This window comes from Amblyomma americanum, chromosome 3 (assembly GCF_052857255.1).
Source record: "Amblyomma americanum isolate KBUSLIRL-KWMA chromosome 3, ASM5285725v1, whole genome shotgun sequence".
NCBI classification, from domain to species: domain Eukaryota; kingdom Metazoa; phylum Arthropoda; class Arachnida; order Ixodida; family Ixodidae; genus Amblyomma; species Amblyomma americanum.
This window is the reverse complement of record NC_135499.1, coordinates 53,368,635-53,386,625: the sequence shown is the minus strand read 5'-3', so window position 1 is coordinate 53,386,625 and position 17,991 is coordinate 53,368,635. Positions and strand designations below refer to the sequence as shown.

At 47.7% G+C, this 17,991-nt stretch overlaps 1 protein-coding gene across 2 annotated transcripts; it reads right to left on the bottom strand.

Moving 5' to 3' along the window:
- Positions 1-577: 577 nt before the first annotated feature.
- On the bottom strand, positions 578-16,572 carry LOC144122961 (uncharacterized). Of its 2 annotated transcripts, none has more exons than XM_077655906.1 (6): positions 16,468-16,572; positions 14,516-14,618; positions 12,557-12,642; positions 10,962-11,069; positions 2,212-2,265; positions 578-1,239 (listed from the first exon to the last, which is right to left on the bottom strand). In XM_077655906.1, exons 1-6 carry the CDS (start codon positions 16,537-16,539, stop codon positions 988-990), a joined length of 675 nt encoding a protein of 224 aa, XP_077512032.1. In that variant the 5' UTR covers positions 16,540-16,572; the 3' UTR covers positions 578-987. The 2 variants fall into 2 exon arrangements, with proteins under 2 accessions (XP_077512032.1, XP_077512033.1); XM_077655907.1 differs by having other exon boundaries at positions 14,516-14,588.
- Between the last annotated feature and the right edge of the window lie 1,419 nt (positions 16,573-17,991).

Below are 17,991 nucleotides of genomic sequence, written 5' to 3'. Positions count from 1 at the left end.
GATGCGGGCTAGGCAAAATTGCGCCTCAACCTGGTGGAACCAAACTTGCGGGCTCTGGCGCCAGAAAGGTGGAAGGCGAACCTGCAGCGACGAGACGTCCTGCGGACGCGAATCCTGCTGCGTGGATGTTGCGGGATCGGTCATTGCTTGTCCTTGGTCACCAATGTAGGCTTAACGCCTCAGGAGCGAAGGAAACGAGACCACTGCTACGAGCCGACTCCAGAACAGAACTGCCAGCCGCGGCTGCACGATGTTGTTGTTGTTATCCTATCAAAAGATGGCACATACCCACACTGGGGGATCGGCCAAGAATCGGCTGGCTATTCACCTGAACGCAGTTAACAAAAAGGAAAAGCACGTGGGAGCGCAACACCGGTGAATTTTACGTTATGAACAGAAAAGGGATGAGTGTTTTGATTTTAAAATTTTAAGAATAATAATAAAGAGAGTGATTAAATATTAATGATTTAGTCAAAATGTAATAATTGATAGAAAAGAAAAAGGTTGGAACACTTAGCAAGGCAGTCGGTGAGATTCTATCAGGTCGTGGCTGCACGAGCCACGACCAGGTACCGTCTTTATTCTCCTCGCAGGGTGGCGCGCGCTGGCCGGGTTGTTGGCGCCGCCCAAGAGAGGGTGCTACAGGCATATCGTGTTCGTGCTTGAGTGCCCTACTCTGACGTAATTAAAAGACTAGTTGGGGCACCGTTTAGTGGCAATAAATTGCCGAAAAATTTTTACTGCACTGAATCTTCGGCGTCAAGGGAGTGCACAATACTGTTGTGTCTTCACGGAATTTCTTCAAATTTTCAGAAAGCTCTTAGTTCGCTCAGATGTTGAAGTGTAACTGCTCATTTCCTTTCGTCTATACGTTGCGCAGTGGTGAATGAGGGGACAATTACTGCTACAACAAGATACAGCAAAACAGCTTTGTAGTTACATCAGAGTATTAAACCGCAGCATTTTTTAAAAATCTCTCTGCTAACTTCACTGCTCCGGCTCTGCAGCCGCATTCGAGTCTTCAATGACCCTGGTCTCTTCGGGGTCCGACCGGCGTCCCCCAACTGCCCGGCGGTGGAGCGAGCCGGAAGGCGACGCTGGCGAATCAGAAGTGGTTTCGTTCCTTGCGCCGCTGGTTGACGGTTGTGGCTCCTCTGCGGGGGTTTCTTCTGGCTTCGGCTCCTCGTCTTTCTTCTTCTTCGAACGGGCGTACGTGCGAACCCGATATGCGCAGACTCCCTGCACAGTGCAGAAAGGGTTGCCTTCGTTACATAGGGACGCATGCTTCCATCAGAGAACAGCATGTCGCGCATGCGGTGTGCTTCCAGCATTACGTCTATTTCCATTATATTTCTATTACCAGGCCAGTGTTTTTTTTGTGTACAGTTCTGTTACAGCTGTTAACGACAACAAGCCGCCCACTTCGAATAATTAAATCTGCTTGCTCCCGGCATCACACTTCAATGCGCGTGGTTTGTTCCCCACGGAGTTATTTAGGGCGTTAATCATGCATTCAGCAATGGCATACCGAAACATAATTGCTGTATTGGAATTTCAGATGGGAGGAGCACAGGTCTTTCACTTTTGCGCACAGGAATACATGACAGTTCCTTTTCGCTTCACATTCAACTCCTAAGGCTTAGTTTGTAGACCGCAATAGGGCAGGTTTTTGGCCGTCCCTCTACTTGACGGATATGTCTTTTCTCGACCCAACTTTCAGGTGCAAGTAGTTTCGAGAAACTTCTAGCGAATTCTACTTGCTTATACTACTTTACATCCACGCTATTAGCGCGAGGTGATACACTAGCAGCGAATGCTAAAGAAATGATATTTTCTGTTACGGAGCCTGCATCTTTTGTTCAGCGCCGAATAATATATTGAGGCTTATCATCATTGCTTCAAGCAAGCGCAGCCAGCGTTTGGCTAGGTCTTCTCAGGCAGATAAGCGGTGAGAGCAAATAATATGACGCTGATAACTTCGTGCAGTGTTTCATATCTCCACTACGTTTCCGAAACGCTTGTTTTCACAATTCCCCTTTACTTTGAATTGTGGCAGAACAGTTGAGTCTAGTACAACATCAGGTCTACTTGTACCAGCTTAACCTAGCGTTTTCAAACCAAGACAATTACAGTATATATGCGCTCAAAACCTTCGTAATGTCCCTTCACAGCATCTGTCGCTTTACATTTACCGCGCCACTGTTTACTTACCTTTACAAGAAGAAAAATCACGTAACCAGCAAAGACGCCCAAAACAGTCTTCACCTGCAAAATAAAGAGCGGTGTTCGAACCGTCAGTTAGCCACCCTCAGTGGCTCGAAGAATATGGTCTTCAATGTTTTTCATGCCTCATTTTTTTCTATGCATGGGCGAAGCCAGAGGGTGAACGGAGTCGTGTGTCAATAAGATAAAAGCCCACACTCCTCCGCTCCATGAGTTACTGGCCTTCCATCGTGCGCCCCTGATATCTGCCTAGCGCCACCGAATTCATGCGTATGTTGCCTGCTAAAAAGCCCACGATGTCACTGTCATAACAAACAAGAATTCGACCTTCTAACATGGGTGTTAGAGGATCTGATGTAACCGGGAATGAGCATGCACTTTACATCACATCGAGAGTTAGGAAAATGCTGGTGTTCTTAAAATGACATATCTGCCATGTTCTCCAATACGTTAATTTCCTCGCATTGAAACAACTCACTCAGTCTAGGCTGCATTGCACATCTCACATCTGAATCCTCACGAAGCGCATCGAAAGGGTGCATGGTACTTAATTCAGACTCAAGCCACTGTGTTCGCTTTTTGTTACTTTTTTTCCATACTGTGAGCACAACATCCAAGTCTAAGGTCGCCACTGCAGATAACTGCGAAAACTCCGGGCTCCTACATTCTCCAACACAGACAATTAATAATGGGCTGGAATCACGCCTCACAATCAAGCTGAATTGCATAAACGAGACCAAATAAAAAATTGTCGCACATAAATGGCCGCCAGAGTCCATAGCGGTCCTTTGGCTCAAAACTGCTGCGAAGGTTCGCCACACAAGCAGCGCATCTCCCTTCGTTTAGCACAACAGCAAACGGTTGGTGGGGTTTTTATCAAAGCGATTGCTTTGGGTCTTCTGACTGACATGCGGCCTGATCATTTGGTTGATTAAAGTCTAAGGTTGCCCAAACTCTATTACTGATTACCTTATAAATACCTTGTAGGCAACGGACAGTAAGCTGATCAGTCGGTAATTTTTAAAGCCCTTGCTGTCTATTTTCTTATGAATTAAGATAATATTCGCGTTCTTCCAAGCTTCTGGTACGGCCGAGGTCATTACGCATTGCGTATATTTATTTATTTATTTATTTATTTATTTATTTATTTCGAATACTTTTCAGGCCTGAAGGTATCACAGAAAGGAGTGGTATTGATACTTAACATAAACAGTGCATATTATACAATATTGTTTTACAAAGCGGCAGAAAATACAGTGGTCTTGAAGTTGTTAATGTCAGAAATGGCAGCGATGGAGGGAGTAAGGTCGTTCCAGTTTGCGCTGGTTTTGGGAATAAATGAATTATGACACGCTTTTGTTCTGAAAAATGGGACAGCAACTTTAAACATATGGTCAGAACGGGAGGATATGTATGATGGGCGAGCAAAAAGATGATCCTTTAACACAGGGTTATGATGATACATTCTATGAAAAAGACAAAGTCGAAAGCATTTACGGCGCGAAGAAAGGTCCGGCAGGGCAAGGGCGCTTTTCATGGAAGTAATGCTATACACAGGCTTCCGTATACAGGATACAGGCTATACAGGTATGCAGGCTTTCGGAAATGATATTCCACAATAAATCATATTCACACTATCAACCAGGTGATAGGGAAATGCGCAGAGTATAACGAACCCCTATATATAGCCTTCATCGATTACGAGAAAGCATTCGACTCAGTGGAAACCTCAGCAGTCATACAGGCATTGCGGAATGAAGGTGTAGAAGATCCTCATGTGAAAATAATGGATGATATCTATAGCAACTGCAGAGGTACCATAGTCCTCCATAAAGTCAGCAGTAAAATGCCAGTAAGGAAGGGCGTCACACAAGGAGGTACGATCTCGCCAATGCTATTCACCGCCTGTTTACAGGAGGTATTTGTGGGAGATAGGAGACGGCCTCGCAGGGAAGGAACGGAATAGGACAAAGAGCTGGCTGGCGCTGCGAACCCGCAACGCGACACCCGCCCGTGAGCCGGGTCCGACCAAGGTCACAAGTGGCTCTCTCTCTCTTTCTCCCGGCTACCAAGAACCACCCGGAATGCCCTCTTTGCTCCACTTCCCACTGTTCCCTTTTGTATTCTGTATGTGTTTTGTGTTGAACTTTGACCAGTGTTCTAAATAAAGTCAGTGTGAAAGTGAAAGCCACCGAGAGAGCGTTGTTTTGTGAGGCTCCCGCGCGCGCGGCCCCGCCGCCCGAACGAGTCTTACGCGCAGTTTTTGGCTTTAGTTAGTGCGGCTCAGTCGTTACTCCCCGAGCTGTCAACGGTCACAGTAACAAACGTTGAGAAGAAAAAAAGGCCTCTACCGTCTGGACTACGTTGAAGTAACGAGCGTTAGCTGTTTGGTTTACCAGGTGAAGAAAGCGAAGAACACGCCGCTCGTCTCGAGAAACGGAATGTAATACCCTTTGAAAGGGGGTGGATTGCCACCATGTTCGGCTACGCGGGCACGCACGCCGCCTAGCGGAACGATCGCCACTAGCGCCATCTATCAGAGAAATTACGATGCACGTCTAGTCATTGTCGAGTTGCACCCCCTCAAGGTACGTCCCAAACGGAGTTTGCTTCGTTTGGGGGGTCAAGGTGGGCCTAGAATTGGGCTTGCGGTGCGATATGGTAACGCTTTAATTCGTAATTGCATGTACACAATGCTTATATATTATGCAATTGTGGTTTTATTTCTATAAAACAACCCATAGGGTTTTTTTGCCTACGAAATTCGGTATACAACTGTTCCCGGATGGGTGCCCGTTGTTGTCGGAGCATATATAGCGGGACGGATGTATGAATGTACAGCGGCCACCTAACGGGACAGTTTCCCTGCCAGTTCTAGAATATTTTTGGTGAGGTGGGGGGGGGGGGGGGGGAACGGATAAGGCACAACCAATTTTGATGGCCGACATCTTGGATTCCAGAAACCGAAACTTTGCTTCGATTTTGTCCTCTGACGTCATACTCACTTAGTTCCACTTCCATCCACCATATTGGACCGTGACGTCATCATTGGCATGCGGCAGGCAGTTGTTTCTACAATCCTATTGTAGATGGCGGTACAAGTCTCAAAGCGAGATGCGCTGTTTTCTAGTTGCAGCCACAGATGGCGCTTTGATCTCAGGGTGGTAGAAGACCTCACGAAATCTCGAAACGGGAAGAGTAGCTGCTGCCACAGATGGCGCTGTGATCAAGGGTGGTAGCAGACTCCACGAAATCACGAAATGTGTTGAGTAAGAGCTAACGCTCTTAATAACATTCTTTGGTGCCGAAACCCGGAAGCACTTAGTTAACGGTGTTCAAGAACGCCATGGAACGACTTCAGAAGAAGCAAACCTCACTACGACAAGCGATCGACAAGATCATCACAGCAGCCAGCACGCTCCTACAAGAGCCTGCAGTCCACAGCGGTGAGCTTGAAGAGCAAAGAGCAACTTGACCTCCTATTCGAGCAATCAGAAGAGCTTAAAGCAGTTAAGGACAGCATTCAGAACAGGGTAGACCTGCAGGAACTCGACGCCCAATTAGCAGCCGTATCTGTCTTCTGTGAGAAAATCAGCGTCACGAAAACACGCATCAAAAGAGCCCTACGTAACCAAACTTCGAGCGAAGAAAGATCCACAACCCCATCAGTAACGGGGGCTCTTTCCGAGCCTAGTTCGCAGTCTTCAGTGAACACCGGCATCACCACAAGCCAACTGCCGTCGGCAACCACCAAACTTCCGAAGCTAGAAATCGCCAAGTTTAGCGGCGACTTGCGGTCATAGCAGAGATTTTGGAATCAGTTCGAATGAACAATTCACAAGAATGAAGTTCTTTCACCAATCACTAAATTCCAGTACCTGACGAGTTACCTCACGGAAAGAGGGTCGCGGCCAACGAAGGGCTATGCCTATGCAATGAAAACCACGCAGTGGCGATCAAGACCCTGACGGAAAGATTCAGGAAAGAAAATGTCAATATCGAAGAACACATGTCACAGTTGCTCGGTGTTCGCCCGGTACATAACCTCCACGACACAGAAAGGCTTAGGACCCTTTATGATGAAATCCAGTCGGGAGTCTGAAGCCTCGAGACACTGGGAGTGACATCGCGAACGTATGGCGTGTTGTTGCTGACTGCCTTGAGAAAGCATTCCTGATCAGTGGTGTGTCTTGAATACTGCCCGAAGAAAGTTACCGCTGAAACCAGTCCCCAAGACGACCTCCAAGATTTCCTAGATTTCTTAAGAATGGAAGTGGAGAGCAGAGAACTAGCACAGTACAGCAGCCGCCAGTCGCACAGCCAAACCGAGGGAGTCAAGCCTAAAGGGAAAGACGCATTCTGCAGCAGTCTTCGCTGTAAAGGGCAGCGAGTCACAGTGCTCATTTTGTGGTGCCAGAAGATCACCTTCTGCACGACTGTGTGGCCTTCGTTCCGCTGAAATTAAAGAAGGAGACGATGGCCAAAGAGAGACGGTGCTTCAAAAGTGCGAAAAGGAACCATCGGGCAGCTGAGTGCCGAACAGCCAAGTGGCTTAAGTGCGCGAAATGCTCCGTCCGGAATGCTACTGGCGTCTGCGAGTTAAGCAGGCCGACGCCATCTCATGCAAGAAACGTCCCTGCACCTCTTGAGACTACCGTGCATTCATCGTTACAGATGGCACAGACTAACTCCACTCCGTGCGTTCTCCTGTAGGCAGCACAAGCCTGGGCATCGTCGTTTTGTGAGGCTCCCGCGCGCGCGGCCCCGCCGCCCGAACGAGTCTTACGCGCGGTTTTTGGCTTTAATTAGTGCGGCTCAGTCTTTACTCCCCGAGGTGTCAACGGTCACAGTAACTAACGTTCGGAAGAAATAACAGTATTCCGAGGCCTGAATTGGGAACAGTTCAGGATAAGAGTTAATGGAGAATACCTAAATAATATGCGATTCGCTGATGACATTGCCTTACTGATTCACTCAGTAGGTGAACTGCAAATGATGATTAATGACTTAGACAGGCAGAGCAGAACGGTGGGTCTAAAAATTATTATGCAGAAAACCAAAGAAGTGTTCAACAGTCTAGCAAGGGAACAGCAGTTCACAATTGGCAGCGAGGTGCTGGAAGTGGTAAAGGAATACGTTTACTTAGGGCCGGTAGGGACAGGAGATCCGGGTCATGAGAGGGAGATAACTAGAAGGATAAGAAAGCGTTGGAGCACATATAGAAGGCTTTCTCAGATCATGGATGCCAGTTTACCAATGCCACCCCCATAGTAGAGTATTTAACAGCTGTATCTTACTGTCACGCGCCTATGCGGCAGAAACTAATGAAAAGGGTTCAGCATACGTTAAGGACAACGCAGCGAGCCATGGAAAGGAAAATGATAGGTGTAACGTGAAGAGACCAACAGTGGGAAGAGTGTGTGAGGGCACAAACACGGGTTAATTACATCCTGGTGGAAATGAAGTGGAAGAAATGGGCTTGGGCAGGGCATGTGATGCGAAGGCAAGACAACCACTCGTCCTTAAGGGTAACGGAGTGGATTCCAAGAGAAGGCAAGCGTAGCAGGGGGCGGCAGAAGTTTAGGTGGGCGGATGATATCAAGAAGTTTGCAGGCATAGGGTGGGCGCAGCTGGCAAAGAACAGGGTGAATAAGAGAGACATGCGATATGCCTTTGCCCAGCAGTTGGTGTAGTCAGGCTGATGATGATGATGCTGACTTGCGGCAGCAGCCCGTCGTGGTGGCTCAGTGGTTTTGGCATTCTGCTGCGGATGCCATTGTCTCGGGTTCAATACCGGCTGTGGCGGCCGTATTTTGATGGGGGCGAAATGCGGGGACGACCATATCCTGTGTGGTGTCAACACCAGTTAAAGAACCCCAAGCAATGCAACCGAATCCGGAGCCCTCCGCTACGGCGTCCCTCATAGGTCTCATGTGTCGCTTAGGAAACATGTACTAACGAAGTTTTTCGGAGTCCGTTTCTTTTTTCTTGTCTTGGCAGAGCCGTACTGGCCGAGTAATCATGAAATTGAGCGCAAAACACCTGTGCGAAGCGTGAGTAATTAATTAAAAATGATTTTGCACGGGAAGTTTCGGTCTGGCTCGGCGCCAGCGTGAAAGAGCGCCATAAGGTTATGGTCGACTGGCTAACCTAGACTACCACAGTCCTGACGACGTCGGCGTCACCGGCAAGCACTAGTTATTCTTGTGAAGACGCAGTTGTTCGATGACATCACAGTATTGGGGCCAGTGCACATTGACGTCACTCAACGCAGGTGGAAATGTCGAGTGGCTCCTCGGACAACACTAAAAATCATATTAAAAATTGGGGGGACACTTAAGCTCCGCCTTTAAGAGTACAACGTGACAGCGGTTCTTCTTGCCCACGCAGACGCAGACAAGGACACTGTTTCCTCTTTCTCAGTTACAATCATTATGTGAAAGACCACAGGACATACATAATAAGCCACACTTTAAACAAGCTGTGCGAACATGAAAGCGTGGTCTTGGTGTAGCATGCCTGACCCGCAACCCGAGAACCAGGAGTTTCCAATGCTCCGCTTGTGTGGCTGGTGCATGCCATCTATGGGAGCCTCTTGGAACAGCCACCTTTTCGAATAATCCGGACTTTTCAATCACGCCGCCGCCAACGCGGACACCGACTTTTCTATGACACGGGGCATTCACGCTTTCGCGTAAAATATGTTCTACTCAACACCGCGCACTGTCACTTGCTAGAAGGCATCTCCTTACGCCCCATGAAACGAACCTTATCGCTTTTTTGCGTTCAATATTTTTGTGCTTGTACCCTTTGAAACCTCATAATTCACAATTTCACGTACGGCAGCACCCCGATTCTCTCTTGATTGCATGCACGTGGCAGGCCCCACACGTCGCAACCTTGCAGAATGTGGACTTTCGAAGAAAAGGAGGACCGCAGTACTCGGCGTCCAGATCGCTGTTACGTATCGCATCCAAGCACAGTTCGTGCATAACATGCTGCTGACTCAAGTACACAGACTAGGAAATGAGAGAACGAGAATCGAAGACTGCGAGACATATGTAAGATATCATGCATGCCATGAGTTCCTGTTGAGAAGTCGGGACGAGGGAAAGGGCGAGAGAAGGGCACAATCGCCAGATTTGCCGTAGGGAAGAGGAAAAAGCGTAGGGATCCCAGCCGCGGCGGTCGCATTTGGATGGAGGTGAAATGCTAGAGGCCCGTGTACTATGCGATGCCAGTGCACGTTAAAGAACCCCAGGTGGTCGAAATTATCCGGAGTCAACTTCGACGTCCCTATAGCCTGAGTCGTTTTGGGATGTTATACCCCTGTCACACGGGCATTTCGAAGGCCCTCGAACCGATAGTCTGTCGACTCAAAGGCGATCGAGCGCTGCTACACGGGCAGTTTCAATGGTCATCGAGTCAATAGTCTATCGAGTCAACGGAGCAGCGCGGAACTCCATCGAGATTTCGAGGGCCTTCGAGCGCAGACCAAGGTTGCTACCGTTGCTTCGAGCGGCGCCAAGCGCACTTTCGTACACGACACATTCACGGTACAAAAGCACGAACAAACATTATTCGCCTAAACTTTAATGCAAGCAGTCAGTACAATAATTTTAAAATTGTATAAGACTGGTTTTATGCGCATTAAGCGCATTAATTTTGCGTTGCGGTCTTTGTGCTCCTTGCGTACTTAGCGTTGACAACATGGCGGCGCCCTGTCCGCCCGCTTCACAGCGATAATAGCTTCGTCGCTAATCCCTCAAAGCAATATCGTGCTCTAAGCTGTTGTATTCGCCTTCGATTTGTCCATTCTTACGCTCGCATAAAGTTTCAAGAGACAAATAGCTCTTGTTTTTCAGATATCAAGGCGATTTCTCTGGTCTTAAGCCTGACGAAGCAGCGCTCCGACGTAGTTGGACTGGCTTGGTTGTGGCTCGTCTTGTATCAGAGTGGCTACAGCAGTGTCTGCTTCTGTCCGCCGCGTACGCGCAATAAAAAGGCTTTTAAACGACATGCGCGTATGCGTGTATTTAAGTATTTAGCATACATTTATCAAATATTTTTGTTATTTTTGCAAAATCCAAAGTAGCGATTGTGGCGCCACACAAGCTTGGCGTAAGACACGAGAACCATTTCAATGGTCATTGAGATTTGCCGTGTAGCAGCGACACAACTCCTTCGAGTTCGATGGCGATTGAGAATTTCGAAGACCCTCGACTCGATGGCAATTGAAACTTGCCGCGTGACAGGGGTATAAAACCCTATAAAACCAACAAACAAAAGCCTGGCTTTGTTGGTGTATAGCTCACACCTCACAAGCTTGGCACAATTCGACGTTGGCCCATCTAGATGCTTTATACTCGCATGAAGAGTTTTTGTGCTAATTTGTTATTTACTCTCTACCTCCGGCACGCGGCATTATCAATTTCTGTCTCCTTGCGAGCAGAGGCCAAAGCACTCTGGAGCAATCACGATTACGTGTAGCAATTTCCATGATGTTTTGGTGTTTCAGGCGTCTTATGTCTAATGTTCAGTGTGCTTTTTAAATATAGCACGGAACTGAGCAAAGGGTATTCTGACCTTCGTCGCCAGATGAGTGCGCGTGTACTATCACTGCTATTCCTAATATGCTGTTCAGTGCCACATTCTTCGCCTTGAAGATTGCTGCTCTGTTCACCACCTCGTGACAGTGTGCGCTGAGCAAAAATATAAACAAGGATGAGCTTGCTTACGTTACGCCGAGTGCTCTTGAACGCAACCATGGTGACGCAGAGGAGGAAATCTGCGACAACCTCTGCTGCTGTCCAGTTGACAAATAGTTTCATTGCTCTTGGAGAATCCTGCGGCAAGGGTGAAAACTTTATGCCCGTGCGTTTTCGGCACCAAAGCACTGTAAGATGCCGAAGTGTTTGCCGTTCGGAGTTTTAATTTGCAGCATTAGTAATATGATTTGTTCAAAGTCACCGCCACTGAATAAGTCTTAGTACCGGATTTTCGATCACAACTAAAAAGTTTGAATCTTCTAACTTACGAAGTTAAAATATAACAACTCCCCGGCTCAGCCCACTGCAATAATGGCTTGAAATTACGTTATCGCTAAGCTTGTATAGTTTGTATCTATATATAAAACATATGGTTATACATACATACATACATACATACATACATACATACATACATACATACATACATACATACATACATACATACATACATACATACATACATACATACATACAGGTTCTACATACATACGTCGACTCAAAATAAATCTACGGCTAAATGAAGTGTTTCTCAACTTTGCGCGCGCGCGCACACACACACACACACACACACACACACACACACACACACACACACACACACACACACACACACACACACACACACACACACACACACACACACACACACACACACACACACACGCGCACACACACACACACACACACACACACACACACACACACACACACACACACACACACACACACACACACACACACACACACACACACACACCACACACACACACACACACACACACACACACACACACACACACACACACACACACACATATATATATATATATATATATATATATATATATATATATATATATATTACATACATAGCTTATATTTACAATATCTTTATATATTAAAGGAAGGCACTTTACTATTCAGGAAAAACTGAAGGAGCTGAAAATACAGACAGAAATTCTGGACAAGAGGATTTTTTAAAAGAAGTAAAAGTTTACGAACGACATTTTTCCGCATATCGTAAGATTGCACCACAAGAATCAGTAAATCTAAATAGCCTCCTTTGGGTGATTGTAGGCTTCTCCTATTTATGGTCAAAAACGGACCACATTAGTTCTCTTTCTAAGTCTCACTTACTCTGTCCAAGCGCCGGACAAACTTTAAAACCAAGATTTTCCTACGCATCGGAAGATTAGACTATACCCATCAGTGTGTTGTCAACGGCACCTTGCACTATTTTACATTTTCCTCCCAATTAAAAGTGATGTCCGTGAAACTTCGGCTTGTACTGAGTGCAAAGCTGGTGTGTCTTCGTTTTTGCGTTTGTTACTCAAGTGCTCACTGTAGCCATTTGGCAACTGTGTCCTACGTGGGTATGGGCATGCGCAATAGTTTTTCCTTAGTAACAATGCTTTGCGCTCCGCAATAACAGGAAGAGTTAGAGGTGCCTTGGAGGCGCTTTCAAACTACCCATTATTAACAGGAACAGAGATACGCCGAAATTAAGACCCCGTTGAACGATCAGTCGCCAACATATACGCCTTAATGTCAAGGAGGCTTACGTCTTCAATCCCGATAACAAGCAGCAGGTCCACGCAAATGGTGACGAACACTAACAGCATTCGTGGTACCAGCGCCAAGCAAATCTCTGTAGGTAAAATTGTGGATGGTTAGAGCAAGCCCTCAGGAACGACGAGCCTTCTATAAGCACAGCAAAAACATGTAAAGCAGTGTGCAGCTTGAACGGCTTAATAAAGCGAAGGTCTTCGAGACACTTAACTGCTGCCGTCCGAAAAAAAATACGAAGAACTCTCTCCAAAAAATTTATTCATAGTGCCGCTGTTCATTTACTACCATTATGTCGCAGCGGCCGGACATTAGAATGTATCGAGGTGAAGTTGCAGAGTGGGGCTCGTGTTAGCAACGGCGGCAGCTGCGCAGGCATGCGCACCTGCCTCATGGTTATCAGCTCATCGGCTTAAAAATCGTCTCAGATCGCCGAGCAGGCTTACGTATTCTGCTTCCTTCCACCATGCTGCCTAAAGATAAGTATTAAGCAAGCTTAAATTAAACAGCAAATAAACACCTGACTTACGACAAACTTGTGCATCGAAACCTATTGGTGTCTTCGACTGGTCGCTCCCACGATCCGGTTAGGATCTGGTGGGAGCCGCTCTCGCTCTGAGCGCATAGAGAGACTAGTCAAGCCGAATGGTCCGCGAGTTTTTAGAGCGGAAGCGCAGGAGGCAGAAGGGGTACGTAACTTCCGGAACCACTACGCGGCACCGCTACTGTTGTCAGCTGTAGCCGCATGTAAGGTCCCTTGAATACCTTTAGCCGCACGTGGCCGCACACAGTTTGCATCGCGGTCGCCGCTTAGCCTGTATCGATCGCTACCCCGGGTTTCCGTCCCACGGGACGTTCATTTTTCGAACATCGCCTTCTGGATAGCACTGTCGTCCTCGTCTGAGCTGCTGCTGGAATCGCTGTTGTCATTTTACAGCAACACAGACCGCGTTCCTAGCGTAGTTATCCGGCGTCTCTTGGAAATTTTGCCTCACACAGCGTGGCACCCGCAAAACACAACACAGCAAGGCCGTTACTACTGCGTCAAAAAACCCACACTTGTTTCTGCCTACGCGCAGTGGACGCCGAGGCCTCGTACCGCTTTCGCGATATGGCGGAAGTGGCTCTGTCACGTGGACTCATCTCGGAGCCGCTCCGACTTTTTTCTCGGAGCGCCTCAGAGCGCTCTGAGCTGGAGGCGAGCGCTCAGAAAGAGCCAGCCGAATGTAGTCAGAGCGGCCGGTTTCGACCAGCTGAATGTGCGGTCGCCTCTCAGAGCGCTCTAGAGCGATCTAAAGCGACCAGTCGAAGACACCGTATGAGAACGTTCGGGCGAGTGGTTGCCAACTGCACTCTCCAGCATCAGTTATACTTGGAAATGTCTGCGCAATTGCCGATCAGGTCGCTAGAAGAAACCAACAGAAAACCCTTTCCTTTTGCCGAAACCGATGCCGCAACGGCTACAAAACGGATGGAGAAGCGGCTGTCTCAGGAAAGGTCGAGCTGTTAGAAGGACAGGTTAAAAGTGGCGAAGTGCCTTTTTAATTACAAGGACTATAGGAAAAGTAATACAAACGACATTTCCAGAGTGGGCTCTTCATTTATAATCGAGGGGAGCTAGACTATCTCAAATGAATAAGCCAGCAAATCAGATTCAATTAAACACGCCAAAGCCAGAGGGCAGATATTTTCACCTGTCGCTCTCTTAACCAAAATTTACTGTTTACTGCGCATTTAAAAACATAAAAAGCCGTATTCAAGGCCATGCGCAGTGTTGTATTGTGCATAAATATCGGCGGGAATATTACTTTCCGCAAGAAAAGGGGGTAGCGAAGAAATGAACACATCTGAAGTAGCACAGTTCGAAACTTTCTGAAGGACATTAGATCAAACAATGTCCTTTTTTTTCGAAATACACTTGAGCTCGAGGCTGAATTCGTTGCTATGTTTCCTACCAAGGAACGACGTGTTGATGGAGGCGAACTTCAGGCGCATTATCATATCCTGGCCGCTCATGACTGCGAACACCTGCGCCATCAGGAAGAGACTGTGTAACGTCTGGAACGGAAAAGAACAATTAACCGCAGATGTCATGCCATATTTCCGCCACAGGCTTTGACAATAAAGCTCGAAGAGGAAGAGAAATGCTGCAATGTATTTTCACGGCGTTATAGAAAATCATGGTCGGGATGCCTTAATTGGATGCACTGCAAAGTCAGTGTACCCTAATCTTATCTGATTGATATAGAGCGCGTAGCATTCCACCATCCTTCCGCCGGTGCTATTGCTTTCTTCGGATTATGTTTCCTTCGGGTCCATTTTTGCTTCCGCATTGATTACTTCTCACGCCCTTCCAGTATCCAGCTGCCGCATTTTGACTTCGTGCATCTTCAAGCAGCATCATCCATAGCCTAAAAAGTTCACCGATAACTGCATTGGCGCACTGATACTTTGAGCGCTAACTTGTTCAGGAAATGCAATCCCGCTAGCGCACCGCCTTGAGTAGCCCCGGCCGCGGAGGCCAATAGTTGTTGCCGGCGCGACGGCGGAACGCAAAGATTACAGCACGCTGGCCTGCTATGGCCTACATATGTTACTGCGGGTATTGGATCATGCCGAATGGTCTTTTCTTATCACTTCTACGCCGACATTCATTATTCAGTTTGTAACATCACTGCGCCACATAATTCCCCACAGGGTAATTGCATTGATACTATGCATATACGTGCAATTAGATGGGTCGCATGATGCAGAAAACTGTGGAGAGATTTCAATGCAGTATGACCAGTACACGAAAAATAGAAGGCATTTCTAATGCGAAAGAGTCATATATGGTTCATCAGAAACGAAACCCGGCGTTGTCGTCGCTGAATGCAAACGTGGTCCCGAAAATTCTAGATGACGTCACCATGGTATAAAAAAAAAAGATTTCTTCCGGAGGTGCGCGCAATTGAACCCAGGACTTTCAGACTGCGAGACGAGCCAGCAATACAAGGGCCACAAAACCGCATTGCTTCTTCGAGAACAAAGGTGGACCCAGTACATGCGTTTCCTTAAAGGGCAGGTGAAGATGTTTTAGAATTCGACGAGTTTAAAGGGGTAGAATGTGTAAAACTTGGAGGTAACGCATTCGAAGCATTTTTGTGCTAGGATTTGAAATGGTGACGTAATCGCAGAATAAATCCCCATTGGGGGTCAGGCTTCTCTGCAGGGCGCAGCGATGGGCATAGGCTGCAACGATGTCGTCACATAGGGCGGCACTGCGTTTCCAGATAATAAACGGTTGTTTCAAAGAAATATTTTTGGCAGTGTAATGCAATGTATTTGAGTATAGCCTCAAATAACACTAAATTAACTTTGTTTTTCATCCAATTGGGTTTAAAGTATATCTAATACGTCACATGCTGGCAACATTAACACGCCCTTAGAAATTGCTTCGGTTTATGGGGGTTTAACTTCCCAGGCGACTCAGCCTATGAGGGACGCCCTAGTGAAGGACTCCGGGAAATTCGACAACCTGGGGTTCTTTAACGTGCACTGACATCGCACAGCACACGGGCCTCTAGAATTCTAGAATTTCGCCACAGTCGAAATTCGACCGCCGCGGCCGGGATCGAACCCGCGTCTTTCGGGTCAGCAGCCGAGCGTCATAACCACTGATCTACCGCGGCGGCTCCCCTCAGAAATCGGACGGTACTCGACGTAGAAGTACAGAGCGGGAGCAGATGCGACTGTAAATTATTTGAGTTGCATTTTCTAAAGCCCACTTTGACTGACTTTGCCTCTTCAATCAAACAGCAGAGAAAGAAAACGATTTTGTCGAGAAACGCGAACCTGCCCGTTAATAGAGTCACGAAAATGTTAATGTGGTTTTCTTGTGGCTTGAGAGAAAAACGAACGAACTTACGAAAAAAATGGTGCCCATCGTTTGGATACCAGCTTGATTCTTCAGGGCGAAAAAATCGTAGGGTGACTCCATTGTAAACAGCCTAATCTTCTACTTTCTCAGACAACTCACAACTGGCAGCCTCTGTTGTGACGCCTTTTTTTTCTTCTGTCTTGGACACTGCAGCACAGCGCGGGCGTTACTTTTCAGAAAATGTCTTCTTAGCACAGATCACAGTGGTGATGCTGACCGCAGTGTTGAACGGTGCTACGCGCTGCTTCAGTGTATCACTTTTTTTTTTCGATAGGGGAGATAGTTTCGTGCGGAATAAAATTCTCTGGTGGATTTGTGAACTTCTTTTTGAGCGCCTCGTATACAAAGCATGGTATTTGAAAGGCTGATTATTATCTACTGTCCCTTCGGTGCAGGAATTTATACGGAAAGGCTGATAATAAGAAAGCAAGAAATGGGTTGCGCTTGATGGTGCATGTTGTAGGCATTAGCCGCATGCAGTGGCTAGGCCGTCTGTGTGGCTTGGCTTGGCTGCGCGGCTGTGCGCCGGCGTGAGGCTTGTGGCGGCTGGGACGCATCTCGGGTTCGTGCCGGCATTCGCCTGACTGGAATAAAGCGGTCCGGTTGGCGTCTCAACGGTCTCGCTTTCCTCCACTCAACATGGTGTCAGAAGTAACGCAATTCCCACAGTAAGTCCAGCCGGGGCTTCGTCCTCTCACTTGGATACCTATCTACGGTGGCACACGTCACAGCAGCGTCTACGGCCTGGACTACGCGGCCAGTACATACATGGCGTCCTTCGTCATTCAACCGCCCGAGGCCTTCGGCTTCACGACTCCTGCCGACTGGCCGAAATGGAGGAAGCGGTTCGAGCGTTTCTACACGGCTTCCGGTATCTGCGACAAATCAGGGTCACGCCAGGTTGACACGCTCCTTTGCTTGACGGGCGACCAGGCTGAGGGCGTCTTCGGAACCTTCAAACTCTCCGGTGACAACGCTGAGAACTTGGAAGTCGTCCTAAAGAAGTTCGACAGCTACTTCATACCGCGGCGCAATGTCATTTTTGAACGGGCACACTTCAACACGAGGGTCCAAAACGACGGCGAATCCGTGGAAGAATTCGTAATTGCGCTTCACACGCTTTCCAAACATTGTGAGTACGGCACCCTCCGAGAGGAACTAGTTCGAGACAGACTGGTCGTCGGAATTCATGACCAGAAATTATTAGCGAGACTGCAACTAGACGCTGATCTTACTCTTCAGAAGGCGCTAGAGAGTATCACGTAGGTCGAAAGCGTTCGTCAGCAGCAAGCGGAGCTTCACCCCGAAACGCTGACCGGCAACGAAGTTGCATCAGGCAAACAGCAAGGCACCTCACGAATGCTGCTCACGTCAACGACGGCCGAGAGCTCTTTGAATTAAAGCCACATCCGCGTCCAATGTCCACATCCGCGTTCAGCTGACAGAGTTCCGTCATCGTGTCGTTGGTGTGGGAAAGAACGACACCCGCTTTCACTGGGCCCAGCGCGGACG